Source organism: Mustela erminea, chromosome 1 (genome assembly GCF_009829155.1).
Source record: "Mustela erminea isolate mMusErm1 chromosome 1, mMusErm1.Pri, whole genome shotgun sequence".
In the NCBI taxonomy this organism is placed as follows: domain Eukaryota; kingdom Metazoa; phylum Chordata; class Mammalia; order Carnivora; family Mustelidae; genus Mustela; species Mustela erminea.
The window spans coordinates 2,940,091-2,951,906 of NC_045614.1; the positions used below are offsets into that span (position 1 = coordinate 2,940,091).

The 11,816-nt window shown below is 57.3% G+C and overlaps 1 protein-coding gene across 4 annotated transcripts; it reads left to right on the forward strand.

The window, feature by feature from the left end:
• Positions 1-1,600: 1,600 nt before the first annotated feature.
• On the forward strand, positions 1,601-11,339 carry CREB3L3 (cAMP responsive element binding protein 3 like 3). 4 transcript variants are annotated; one of them, XM_032306352.1, is made up of 10 exons: positions 1,601-1,727; positions 2,252-2,380; positions 3,028-3,328; positions 4,231-4,346; positions 5,670-5,807; positions 6,590-6,696; positions 8,774-8,842; positions 9,985-10,069; positions 10,242-10,338; positions 10,546-11,339. In XM_032306352.1, the coding sequence occupies exons 1-10, from the start codon at positions 1,701-1,703 to the stop codon at positions 10,920-10,922; spliced, it is 1,446 nt and encodes a 481-aa protein (XP_032162243.1). In that variant the 5' UTR covers positions 1,601-1,700; the 3' UTR covers positions 10,923-11,339. The 4 variants fall into 4 exon arrangements, with proteins under 4 accessions (XP_032162243.1, XP_032162269.1, XP_032162262.1 ...); XM_032306378.1 differs by having other exon boundaries at positions 10,286-10,338; XM_032306371.1 differs by having other exon boundaries at positions 5,673-5,807.
• The last annotated feature ends 477 nt before the right edge of the window (positions 11,340-11,816 follow it).

The following is an 11,816-nucleotide window of genomic DNA, read 5'->3' on the forward strand; positions in this document are numbered from 1 at the left end:
GGGAATTTCTTGAGCGCAAGGGGGTGTTTTCTTGCCAGCTGCGAGCCTGGTGCCCGGCCCTGTGCCTGACACACAGAAGGCTCCGTTCAGTTCTCCTCGGCCCACTCAGCTCCCAACAGCTTCCCGTGGTATTTAATATAAAACAACAACTTCTCCTGGCCTGCCCCACCCCCGCCCCCCCCCCCGCCCCCGTCCCCCGACCCTGAAGGAACTGCCCCACCCTCCGGCCTGCTCTTCCTTCCTCCTCTCGCTACCTTCTCCTCCTGCCCCAGCCACGGGGCCTCCTCCCTGTTCCTTCAACGCGCCAGACAGGGTCCCGTTCCCAGGACCTTTGCATGTGCTGTTTCTTCAGCTGGAAACACACTCCCCCCAGATCTTCCCAAGGGCTGGTTCTCCTCCTTGAGGACTGCCGTGAAGGGTCATCTGAAGGAGTGCCTGGCGGGCTCCTGAAGTGGGTAAAACATATAGTTCTTGATCTTGGGGTTGTGAGTTCAAGTCCCACCTTGGGTAGAGAGCTTACTTTAAAAAAAAAAAAAAAGTCACCTTCTTCAAGGACCAGCCTTTGGTTGCCTTTCGCCGTGGTTACACACAGTGTCTTGGTAGAACTTACTCATTTGTCAGTTTCCTGATTTATTTATGTATTTATGACATAATTTGTTCAGGGCTCTATCCCTAGGGCCTGAAATGGGGTTGGTCACAGAGGACGTGTGTCTGAGTAAGGGTTGACTGAGCCCCTTGGCTGTGCGCAGACACTTTCTGGATAATGACGACCCGGCAGAGAAGAAAGGAAACTCCATTCTAGCCCATAAGGCCCTGGGAGTGGGGAGGAGAGAAAGGAGGGAAGACAAAAAAAAAAAGAAGGTTGAGGAACAAGACACTGTCAGACAGCGAGGGGTTCTTGAAAGCAGCCGTGTCACAGAGGGCTATGGGGCCGGCCTCCTCTGGCGGGGGGAGGGGGGACGGTCACACATGGCCTCTCAGCCAGCTGGGCTGCATGTATGTAGACAGTGACAGAGTCAGAGGTGGGAGGGAGGGCAGCTTCCCGCAGGCAGAACAGCGAGTGCAAAGGCCCTGAGGTGGGACCGAGTCTGGCTCAATCAATATCCGGTGAACAAATGAACCATAGAAGATTCTAGAAGGAACTGATTGCTGCTTAGCTTTGGCTGGGGAGGACTTGGAGCATGGCTGGGAGATTGCTAGCTCCTGAGGGAAGGGAGCTTCTGGCAGAGGGGACGGCTCCAGCAAAGGCCTAGGATGTCCTTTTCTTTGTTTTGTTCCATCCTGTGGGTGGACAGGACGCTGCCAGGGGCCCTGGACTCTCCTGGAGACCTACATCCTGGGACTCAGAGGAGAAACAGTCCCTGAAAGTAGGGGAGAGGTCATGGCAGAGCTGAGGCACCCCAGACTTTGGCCTTTGCCTCTTGCCGGCTAGAAAAGCACAAAACATCAAGATAACGGTCTTCCCTCCTTTCCCTCAGCCTGTCCAGGTGTCACTGGCCCTTCGCCCTGTCCATCTCGCCGATTCCCCAATCAGCACCCAGGGATGGGCTAGGAGCTCCCGATACAATTCCAGCATCTTTGGGGGGGGTGGTTACAGAGCTACAGAGAGGAGCGAGCAGAGTCTGCCGTCCTGGTGGTGGGGTGAGGCTCCAGCTCAGAACACACTCAGAAAGCAGCGGGAGGCCCGGCCGGCTGGCCTCATGAATGGGGATTTAGCAGCTGGAAAGGTAAGCCCTGCCGGGGGCTCTGGGGGAGGGAGGGAGGGGGGTCTGGGGGAGGGAGGGGTCGAGGCCAGGAAACCCTCCCAAGATCGCAGAGTTGGAAGGAGCCTCACACCCCACCTCCCATTAGACAGATGGGAAAACTGAGGCCCAGAGAGAGCACGGAATGGCCAAACTCATGCCTCCATCCTGGAGCTCTTCTTGTCTTTCCTCAAGGAAGGGGGCACTTGGGCAGGACGGGAGGGAAGAGGGCGCTGGTTCCATCAGCTTCATAGGAGCTGACCAGGCGGTTCCCCCGCACGCATGCCCCTGTCTAGAGCTTTGAAAGAAATCCGCTCGCTGGCCCTGGGAGGGCCTGTGGGAGCGGCACAGCCCGCCTGGAAATGGGAGCGTCAGGGGCAGGGTGGGCCGGCCTGGGGGCCGAGTGGGGGCTTCGGTTTGAGCCGCCCGGACCTCGCGGCGGTGTGCCGATGGGGGGTGGGAGGAGAGGGAGCCGTGGGTTCCTCACGCCTGTCCCCTCCTCGCCCCAGATGGCTTCCTCCAGCTGCCCCTTGGACCCTATTGGCAGCCTGGAGCTCCTGGATCTCCTGTTTGATCAGCAGGACGGCATCCTGACACACGTGGAGCTGGCTGAGGACTGGGACCACGTCGAGGGCCAGGTGAGGACACACCGGGCCTCAGAGCCGGAGCTCCACTTCCTCGGGGAAGCATTTAGGGCTCGGAGCTCAGTTTGGTTTTTTTTTTTTAAGATTTTATTTATTTATCAGAGAGAGAGGGAGAGAGAGCGAGCACAGGCAGACAGAATGGCAAGCAGAGGCAGAGGGAGAAGCAGGCTCCCTGCCGAGCAAGGAGCCCGATGTGGGACTCGATCCCAGGACGCCGGGATCATGACCTGAGCCGAAGGCAGCTGCTTAACCACCTGAGCCCCCCAGGCGTCCCTCGGAGCTCAGTTTTAACAAAGCTCATCGTTGTGTTGAACCTCTCAGCTACTCTAAGGAGTAGGTGACATTAACTTCTTCCTAGAGGTGAGGAAACTGAGGCCCAGAGAGGGACAGTTACTTGTCCAGGGTCGCACAGCAGTTTGGGGTTGGGTTCAAGCTCAAACTCAGGGCTTGTGTCTTGGGGGGTACCCAGGCTGCATGATCGTGTTCAGGCTCACCAACCCCGGGAGGAAGGAGCATCAGCCCGTTCTGTCTTGCAGAAAGGACAAGGGAGGCCCAGAGAGGATCTGCGGCTTGCTCGGAGTCACAGAGCGATCCAGAACAAAGTGCAGCGCTTTTAACTGCCCCCTCCGTCTCTGTCCCAGCAGGTCCTGCCAGGCCCAGACTCTGACGATTTCCTAAACTCCATCCTGGGTTCCGGAGACTCGGCGCCCAGCTCCCCGATCTGGTCCCCTGCAGCCAGTGACAGTGGCATCTCTGAAGACTTGCCTTCCGACCCCCCGGACACCCCTCCACGCAGTGGGGCAGTCGCCTCCCCCACCAGCTGCCATGCGGCCGAGTCGGGCAAGGGGCTCTGCCCCTCCTACCATCCCGGACCCCCCGGCCTTGCCAGTCCCCCTGGGCCAGTGGCCCATGTGCTGGAGGCCTCTGTGGCCATAGACCTGGGTAGGTTCTGCATCTTCATTCACCACCCTTGCCTGGTTCTGGGCGCTGGGCTGACACATACCCCCCCTTTGAAAGAGATGCTGTCCTGGGCCCATTCCCCAGGTGGTGACATGGCGTTCCCGGTGAGGTTTAGGAATGAGTCAGAGCCACCGAGCTGGGCTGTAACCCTGGCAGACTGGCTCCCGCCCCAGACGCCACCTTGTCAGCCTCATCTTTGAACCTCCCATGCCTGGATCTTGGAGATGCTCAATGAAAGCGTGTGAGGTCACAGGACCCTAGGCCTCCGGATGCTCCTCCTGGATCTGGGGAAAACTAGCCTTGTGCAGAAGACACCCCCCCCCACCCCCCAGCAGGGTGTCCTTTGTCCCTTGAGCCTTGCAAGGAGGCAGGAGTGCTTAATAGATTCACTGGGGAACTTACAAAACTGAGACTCAGAGAGGTTGAGTCATTCAGTCAAGGTCACACAGATCTGCCCAGCCAGGATACGAACCAAGAGCTGTGTAACCCAGAAGTCTGCGTTCTGGGGAGCAGCCTGCCTATAGGTGCCAGGTGGAAGGGCATCTGAGGTGAATTAGACCTGGTCCCTGCCCCCAGGGGGAGATAAGGCGCTGTGGCTGGAGACCTAGTCTATAGTCCTGGGCAACAACAAACGCTCCCTCCTGGGTTGGCAGTGGGTCCCTCAGCGGTGTCCCGGGGAGTCAGGCTCCCAGTTTCCCTCAGTGAGAAGACGGAGGCTCCAGCTGGGGTTCTCTCCTTCAGCCCAGGCCTTGGGTTTGTGTCCCCAATCCCTAGCACATTGTGGTGAATCCTGGAAGCCTTTCTGGAGGCAGCAGGTGGAAGCTGGGCACTCAGAGGCCCCCACCTGACTTTTCCCTGGGTTTGTCCCCATCTGCCCTGGTCAGAAATGTGGAGCCCGGACCTCTGCTCCGAGGAGCAGGTTGAGCCGGCCGACCAGCCTCCGTGCTGCAACCTCACAGTGAAAGATCTCCTGCTCTCCGGCAGCGGGGCCGCCGACCTGGTGAGCAGTCCCCATCCCCACCCCCCGCCAGAGCATCGGGGCTCAGAGGGCTTCATGGGGTCCCAGGACTTCCATTTCAGAGATTGGGAAACTGAGTCACACACAGGGTAGGGCACTTTCCCGTAGTGATAATAATTTTTTTTAAAAAAGGCTAAAACCAAGTATCTGCTATAGGCCAGACATTCTTCTAAATGCTTTCAATGTATCATCTTTTAATTCACAGAAATGCTAAAGATTGGGGCTCTTGTTACATTAATTTACTCTTGAGGAAATGGCACAGAGAGGGTCAGCAATTTGCCTTAAGTCACACAGCAGCCGCTGGCTTGATCCCTGGCTGACCTACTGAATTCCTGCTCACAGACCCAGGACCATCAGTCTTTCTGAGGGCTTTGAGTACCCAGAAACCAGATATGATGACCCAATTAGTGCCCCCATTTCACAGATGAGGAACCAATGATCAATGGCCTAGAATTCTGGGTAGTGGGGACTGTCCTTCAGGATGGACAGACTGCCCCAATCTGTACCTTTATTCTGGGGTCTGTCATTCCACCGGGTGACATTTCTAAGACTTCGCCACTCGGATGACAACGTTCTTTCCTTTCTGATGTTTATCTTTCATAATTTAAATTTAGTTAAACACTTTTTAAAAATAGGCAAATGCAATCATTCAGCACGAGTTCCAAAGGCACAAACAGGCGCGGGGGGTGGAGTGGGGGGGGTTCACCTCACCTCCCTTTCAAAGGATTCCAAGGATTCCTTTCAAAGGGATTCCCCCTTCTCCTCCTCACCCCCTCCTCCTTCTAAGCTTGACATAAGTACCATCCCACACTTACAGTGGTTTTGCCCCTTTATTTTTTTAACTTGAGAGTTTACCCTGGTGATTGCTTTAGGTCTTGATATGGGGAAGCCCCTGTCCTTTTTCACACCTCCCCTCCATGATCACCTGGATCATACCTTATTTAATCTGTCCCCTCTTTGTCAGCTATCCCCCTTGGGTCCAGCCCTTTGCTGTTACGGACAGCACTGCTGTGAATTTTCAGAACCCAGAACAGTGCCCGGCGCCCAGTAGGTGCTTAATACATGGTTGTCAAATGACTGTTTGTTAAGCAGATGAAAAGTCTGTGCGCCTGCGGTTTTGTCCGCCGTGAGGGTATCTGTAGAATCAGTTCCCGGCTCAGGGGGCTGGTGCCGGCTCTCGAGCCCCAGTGCCCACGTGGACCCGGCCGCAGACCGATGGACAGTTTCTCAAATCTGGTCCCTCCTCCGTCTCCCGGAGGCTGTCGGTTTCCCACCCCCAGCGCCTTGTCCCCGCTTCCCCCACAGCAGCAGCATCACGTGGCAGGCCCCCACCTGCTGCGCCCCGGGGCTGAGCACTGCCAGGAGCTGGTGCTGACAGAGGACGAGAAGAAGCTTCTGGCCAAAGAAGGCCTCACCTTGCCCACCCAGCTGCCCCTCACCAAGGTGAGCCCGGGCTCCGGGCCCCGCCCCCTTTCCTGCCGCTACCTGCGCCTGGCTCTCACCTGTGCGCCTCCTGCGCGAGAATGTCAGGACGCGGCTGTGGCTGGAGCTGGGAAATGCATCCTAAAGGCCAGCTGGGTGGGCGGGTCGGAACACCCGGGAACCGAGGGCGGGCTTCCAGGCAGCGGCGGATTTGGGCGCTGGGAACCTTCCTGGGCCTTTCACGCTGTATCATACAGCCCCTTGCAAGCCGGAGCTCACAAAGGGGGTGACCCGCAGGCCAGCTGTTCCTGCAGACAGGCTCCCACTGGGCTGTGCTGCATTGTAGGAATGTTTGAATTTCTCTGGCCGGGAGTTTTCACGCAAGAATTCCGTGACTGTGGCCCCCGTACCCCCACACCGCCACAGGCAATAGCTCGCCGCAGCCACCCCCCCTCCACCCCCGAAGCCGATTTCACTCGCGACCTGGGTTTGCCATGCCCACTGCCAAGACAGTCCGGTCTCGGGACCCACCTGCCGGCCCCAGGAAAGCGCTGTTCCCCGGCGCGGCCGGAAGGTGGCGCCATCGCCCCGGTGCGCAAAGTCTGGGCGCAGGTTCCTAATTGGGACTGGGATCCCGGAAAACCATCAGGACCCAGGAGCCCCCCTGCAGACTCTGCATGAATTTAGAGGGGTCTCCTGGACTCTCCCCCCAGATCCCTGGGTCTGGGGGTGGGGGGCTCCTATGGAAAGAGAGCAGGGGTCCTGACAACAGAGCGGACCCTCCTTCCCTTGTCACTGCGCAGTACGAGGAGCGAGTGCTGAAAAAAATCCGGCGGAAAATCCGGAACAAACAGTCAGCCCAGGAGAGCCGGAAAAAGAAAAAGGAATATATAGACGGCCTGGAAACTCGGTAAGACTTGGGGGGACTGGGATGCCACACGTGGGTTAGGGGAGGGGAACAGAGGCCAGGAAGAGGGATGCAGCAGTGACTAAGGTCACAGTTGGGGGGGGGGGGGGAGCTGACAAAATGAGAGGTTTTTTCCACTGTCGGGGAGAGATTATTTTTCACGTGAATTGCAAGGATGGAAAGATGCCCGGAGACGGCAGGGGCTTGGCCTCGGGGTCCCTTTATCCCCCAGAATAGGTGACACAAAGAAAGGAGAATGTAGGACCCATCTTGTTCTGACTCTCTGCCTGAAGACGGGGTGCTTCCTCCCCTGGTCTGAACATCCCTGGTCCTCAGCTGTCACGGCTTCCTTGAGTGTGTGATGGGAAGGGCAGAGGGGACACCATTCTTGGCAGAACTTCCTCAACGGAAAAACTGTCACCCAGTGTCATCCAGTCACCTCTCTCTTAACTCACGGAAGGGGACAGCCTCCTCTTCTCTAACAGAAGCGTAACGAGCTCGCTCGCTCACTTCCGGACCCGGGCCTGACTCGATGGGGTGTTACGGGTCCATTTGGGTGGTCTGTGTCTTCCCAAGTCGGCTTTGGGCTGTCCTCCACTTCCGGGAAGTGGTCCGTGACAATGGACTGCCATGAACTGGTTCACAGTGGTCTCTTCTTAGTTTGCTGAACTCTGTGCTGTAGGCGGTCGTACCCATTTTATTTTATTTTATTTTATTTTATTTATTTGACAGAGATCACAAGTAGGCAGAGAGAGAGAGAGAGGGGGAAGCGGGCTCCCTGCCGAGCAGAGAGCCCGATGCGGGGCTCGATCCCAAGACCCTGGGATCATGACCTGAGCCCAAGGCAGAGGCTTTAACCCACTGAGCCACCCAGGCGTCCCCCCCCCTTTTTTTGGTCGTACCCATTTTAATCATGTGCTGTTCATTTGGGCTTTCTCTTTTCCTTCATCTTCTTGACTCACCTTGTCAGAAACTTGTTTATTCACTAATTCTCGCCGGAGAATGGCTTTCTGGCCTTCCTCCCGTCCGCCTGTACTTCTGTGTTCTAGCTCGCCCATTTCTGCTCTTAGCTTTATTATTATTTTTAATGTACCTACATTCAGTTCATTAACATACAGTGCATGATTCGTTTCAGCGGTAGCGTTCAGTGATTTGACAGTCTTGTTGCCCTTGGTTTGAGTATGTTCTTCCTTGGTGCTTTACTTTGTTCTGTTGTCCTTTTGCTAATTTTCAACACGTGTGCCTCCAGCTAGTTGAGCTGAAGGAAGGCTGGAAAGGTCTGTCCCTCGCTGCCCTGCGTCAGCTGCCCCTTGCTCATGATTTGCTTCTGGTTTCCTCCATTGACATTACCATTGGGTCCTTGGGTCTTCCTTAATCGACATCATGGATTCTTTTCTATCCCATGAGTTATTTAGAAGGAGGGCTTTTCGGCGGGGTTGGGGGGGTGCTTATTCCTTTCCCTGGATCCAATGCCAAGACCAGACTACCCATCTGAGTGGTCTGAGCCAAGACCACGCTCGCAGATGGATGCTGGTGGGAAGGGTGAGGCGCCAGCCTGGATCTGGGGTCCCTAGACGGACAGATCACCATCGTGATGCTCCTCAGATGCCATCCGCGAAACCCCTCATCAACTTTGTTTCATGTCGTTCTCCCAGACACTCTGTGAAATAGTTAACCGTTGCCCCATTCTACAGGTGAGGGGACTGAGGTCAGAGAGTAGAGTGACTTGAGCTCACGGGGAGGGTGAGGATGGTAACTTGGTCCTCCGTGGACTCCCAGTCATCCTACTCCTTGGTCTTTGGGAAGCATCGCTGTCCAAGTTTGGCATTCCATGCCCCGTCCTGGGGGCACAGGCTGGAAGGAAACCCCCACACCAATGCAGACGTGGGATGTAGGAGCGAGGCAGAGCTGGGTTCAAATCCTGACCCATCCACAGATTTGCCAGGTGACTTTGGATGAGTGATGTCCCATCTCTGGCCTCAGATCCCCTGCCTGTGAAGTGGGGCCTCTCAGGGAGAGGTCAGCCGGGCCAGTTGGTGACAGGCATATTCTGAATGTCACTGTGACATTGTCCCTGCAGGATGTCAGCTTGCACAGCCCAGAACCAGGAGCTGCAGAGGAAGGTCTTGCATCTTGAGAAGCAGAACCTGTGAGTCTTGGTCCTGCTGTGGCAGAGGACGGGGGGAGCTGGCCCCCAGAGTCCCTTGCAGGAGAGAAGAACCGTGTGGGGGACAAACTTGTGATGGCAAAGCAGAGCAGGGGTTATGGGCTCCACCTAGAAGGGGGCAGGCTGCATAGAGTTGGGCACCTGGACTTGGGGACGGGTGTTTCCGGAGGAGGAAACGGCCCACGGATGGCCAGAGGTTAGAAACACGGTGTCCTGGAGGACTGCACGTGTTCTAAGAGGGACAGTCATCTACTTAACATTTATTTAGTATCTTGTCTGTGCCAGGCATTCTTCTGGGCACTGGAACCACGCGATTAAACAGACAGACCATCTCCCGACTTACAGAACTCATGGTCTAGTGGGAGACATACTAAGACAAGTGAAAATATGTGAAAGATTATTTTCAAAGAGTGATTGTCACTGAGGGGGAGAGCGAAGCAGGGCGAAGGCACTGGAGAGCGAGTGGGGCTGCTCTGGGCAGGGAGGTCAGATAAGGTGACTTTTGGGAGGAGACCTGATGGATGAGAAAGAACCAGTTCCGAGAAGACATGGGGGAATTGTGTCCTTGGCACAGAGGGAACCAGCATGTGCAAAGGTCCTGGGGCAGGACCAGGTCTGGGGTATTGGAGAAACAATATGTGGGCCCATGTGGTTGGAGCAGAGTGGGCAAGGGAGAGAGAAGGGGGGGAGGGGACAGGGCAGGTCGTGCCAAGCCTTGGGGGCCATGGGGAGGACTTGGGCTTTTACCCAGGGTGGGGGGGGCCGTGGGAGGGTGGAGAGAAACCCACTTACATTTGAAAAGTTCCATCTGACTACTGCTGGGAACATGAACCCTAGGAGGGCAGGGGGGGCCTTAGGGGGGCCAGAATAGAGGCTGGAGCTGGAGTTTTGGTGAGAGATGATGGCGGCCTGGATCAGGGAGCCGAGAAGTGAGTGGATGCAGGGCGGGGATGTTCAGGGAGATTTACTGAAGCGAAGATGGAGAGTCCGGGACTCTATGACCAATGGGGCCATGAGAGATGAATGGGGTTCAGACATCAGCCAGGCTGGGAGACCCCAGAAACAGATGGGAGTCAGATCACAGCGGCCTGGGGCTGAGCCAAGGCCTGCGCATTCCCACTAAGGTCCCTCTTGGAGCAGCTGAAGAAACTCCAGGCCATTGTCGTCCAGTCCACCAGCAAGTCGGCCCAGACCGGCACCTGCCTAGCGGTAAGTCCTGGTCCCGAGGATAAAGGGGGTCCGTGTCCTTGGCCAAGGGGACTGTGCAGGGAGCTGACCATAGCCTGAGCCCCAGTTCAAGCACGATCCCATCGTCTGGGCCTTGGTTTCTTTGCTCACGGGGTGGGGGGAGGGATGGGGTGACCTCCCCCCTCTCCGCCAGGTCCTGCTGTTCTCCTTTGCCCTCATCGTCCTGCCCTCCATTAGCCCTTTCGTCGCCAACAAAGCCGAGAACACCGGAGACTACGCACCTGTTCGAGGTAGGTGGGTTTGAGATGCTCAGCCTTCAAAACCCCTCTGGGGTGCGCCATGGGTACAGTCCCCTTGTTTCCGCAAGCCCCTATACTGGGCTTCTGGGGGGTGGGGGAGCGGACCCCCTTATTTCCACCCTCTGAGGCTGGGGTTAGGGACGGGAGGGTTGCCAGTCTCCCATCCTGACCCTCATGATCCTCCCAACCCTCGCTCAGTTTTCTCCAGAACTTTGCACAACGACGCTGCCTCCCGCGTGGCCCCCGACGTCACACCAGGCTCCGAGGCCCCAGGACCGCGGTCCAAGGATGGCACATCCCAGGAAGGGTCTCCAGGCAGCCCCATGGCGGACTGGAAATCTCGGGGCATGTCGGCTCTGGGCAATTTGACGAAGGGTCTGGACAACTCGACTCTGATCCCGGACAACTCGACCCTCCCCCGGGACAACTTGACACTCGCCAAGGACAACTTGACACTGGTCCCGGACAACTCGATGGAGAAGCTGAAAGGGGCCACCCTGCTGGGCTGGACTGCGCCTGAGCCAGCGCTCAGCTCTGGGCGGGTGGGATTGGAGGCAGCGGGGGAGGAGCTGTGAGCACCATCTCTATGTGCCCTCAGGCCCCTGGGCTTAGGGGACCTTCTGTGGACAGTCACGACGGGCATGGGGGTGAGAGGGGAGACCTGGCAGAAGAGCCAGGATGGAAATGCACAATCTCCGGGACCCCGAAACACACAGAACACGCCCAGACACAGGACGCCCGCAGGGTCACAAAGCCTGAGAAAGCCACAGACCCAGGCAAAGGAACCGGCAGACACATGCAGAGTGACCCACAGACCCAGACAGACAGACAGACACACAGACATCATGACCCAACAGCTCCCCTGCTCCGAGCCTCCTCCCTGCCCCCTGCACACAGGGAAGAGAAACCAGCTGAGTCTGTGGGGACCCTGGCCCCAAGCCACCTCACTTTTCTAAGCTTGCAGAGATCCTTAATAAAGTATTTTGACAGAACATGGCTGGCACAAAGAGGCGTTGGGTGGGAGCCGAAGCAGAGTCTCGGGCTCCCCAACTCCTGGAAGGAGGGGCTGGGCCAGCCCATGATGCGGGGGGAGGTGCAGCCCCACCCCCAGGCTGGAAAGGCCACATGCCAGGCCCTGGAAGTGCCTTCAGCACCTTGGAGAGCGGTCGCGAGGCCCGTGCTTGTCATGCCTGGACCAAGCTGTCTGGGGGCCCTTCAGGGTGTCGAGGGAAGGTCTGGGGACCTGCCCTCTTGGGGGTCTCCACAGCCCACCCTGCTCATTTTCCAAATGGGGAGACTGAGGCACGGGAAGTGAAGGATGCTGGCTGGAAGCCGGCTGCGTCTGACGCTCATGCGTGGCGACTCCCCACCTGCTCTGAACCAGACCTGCAAAGCCACAGCCTCTAGCCTCCAGGGGCTCACAGCCTGGCAGTGGAGGGCAAATATTTAGAAGCCATGCACGCGGGCCC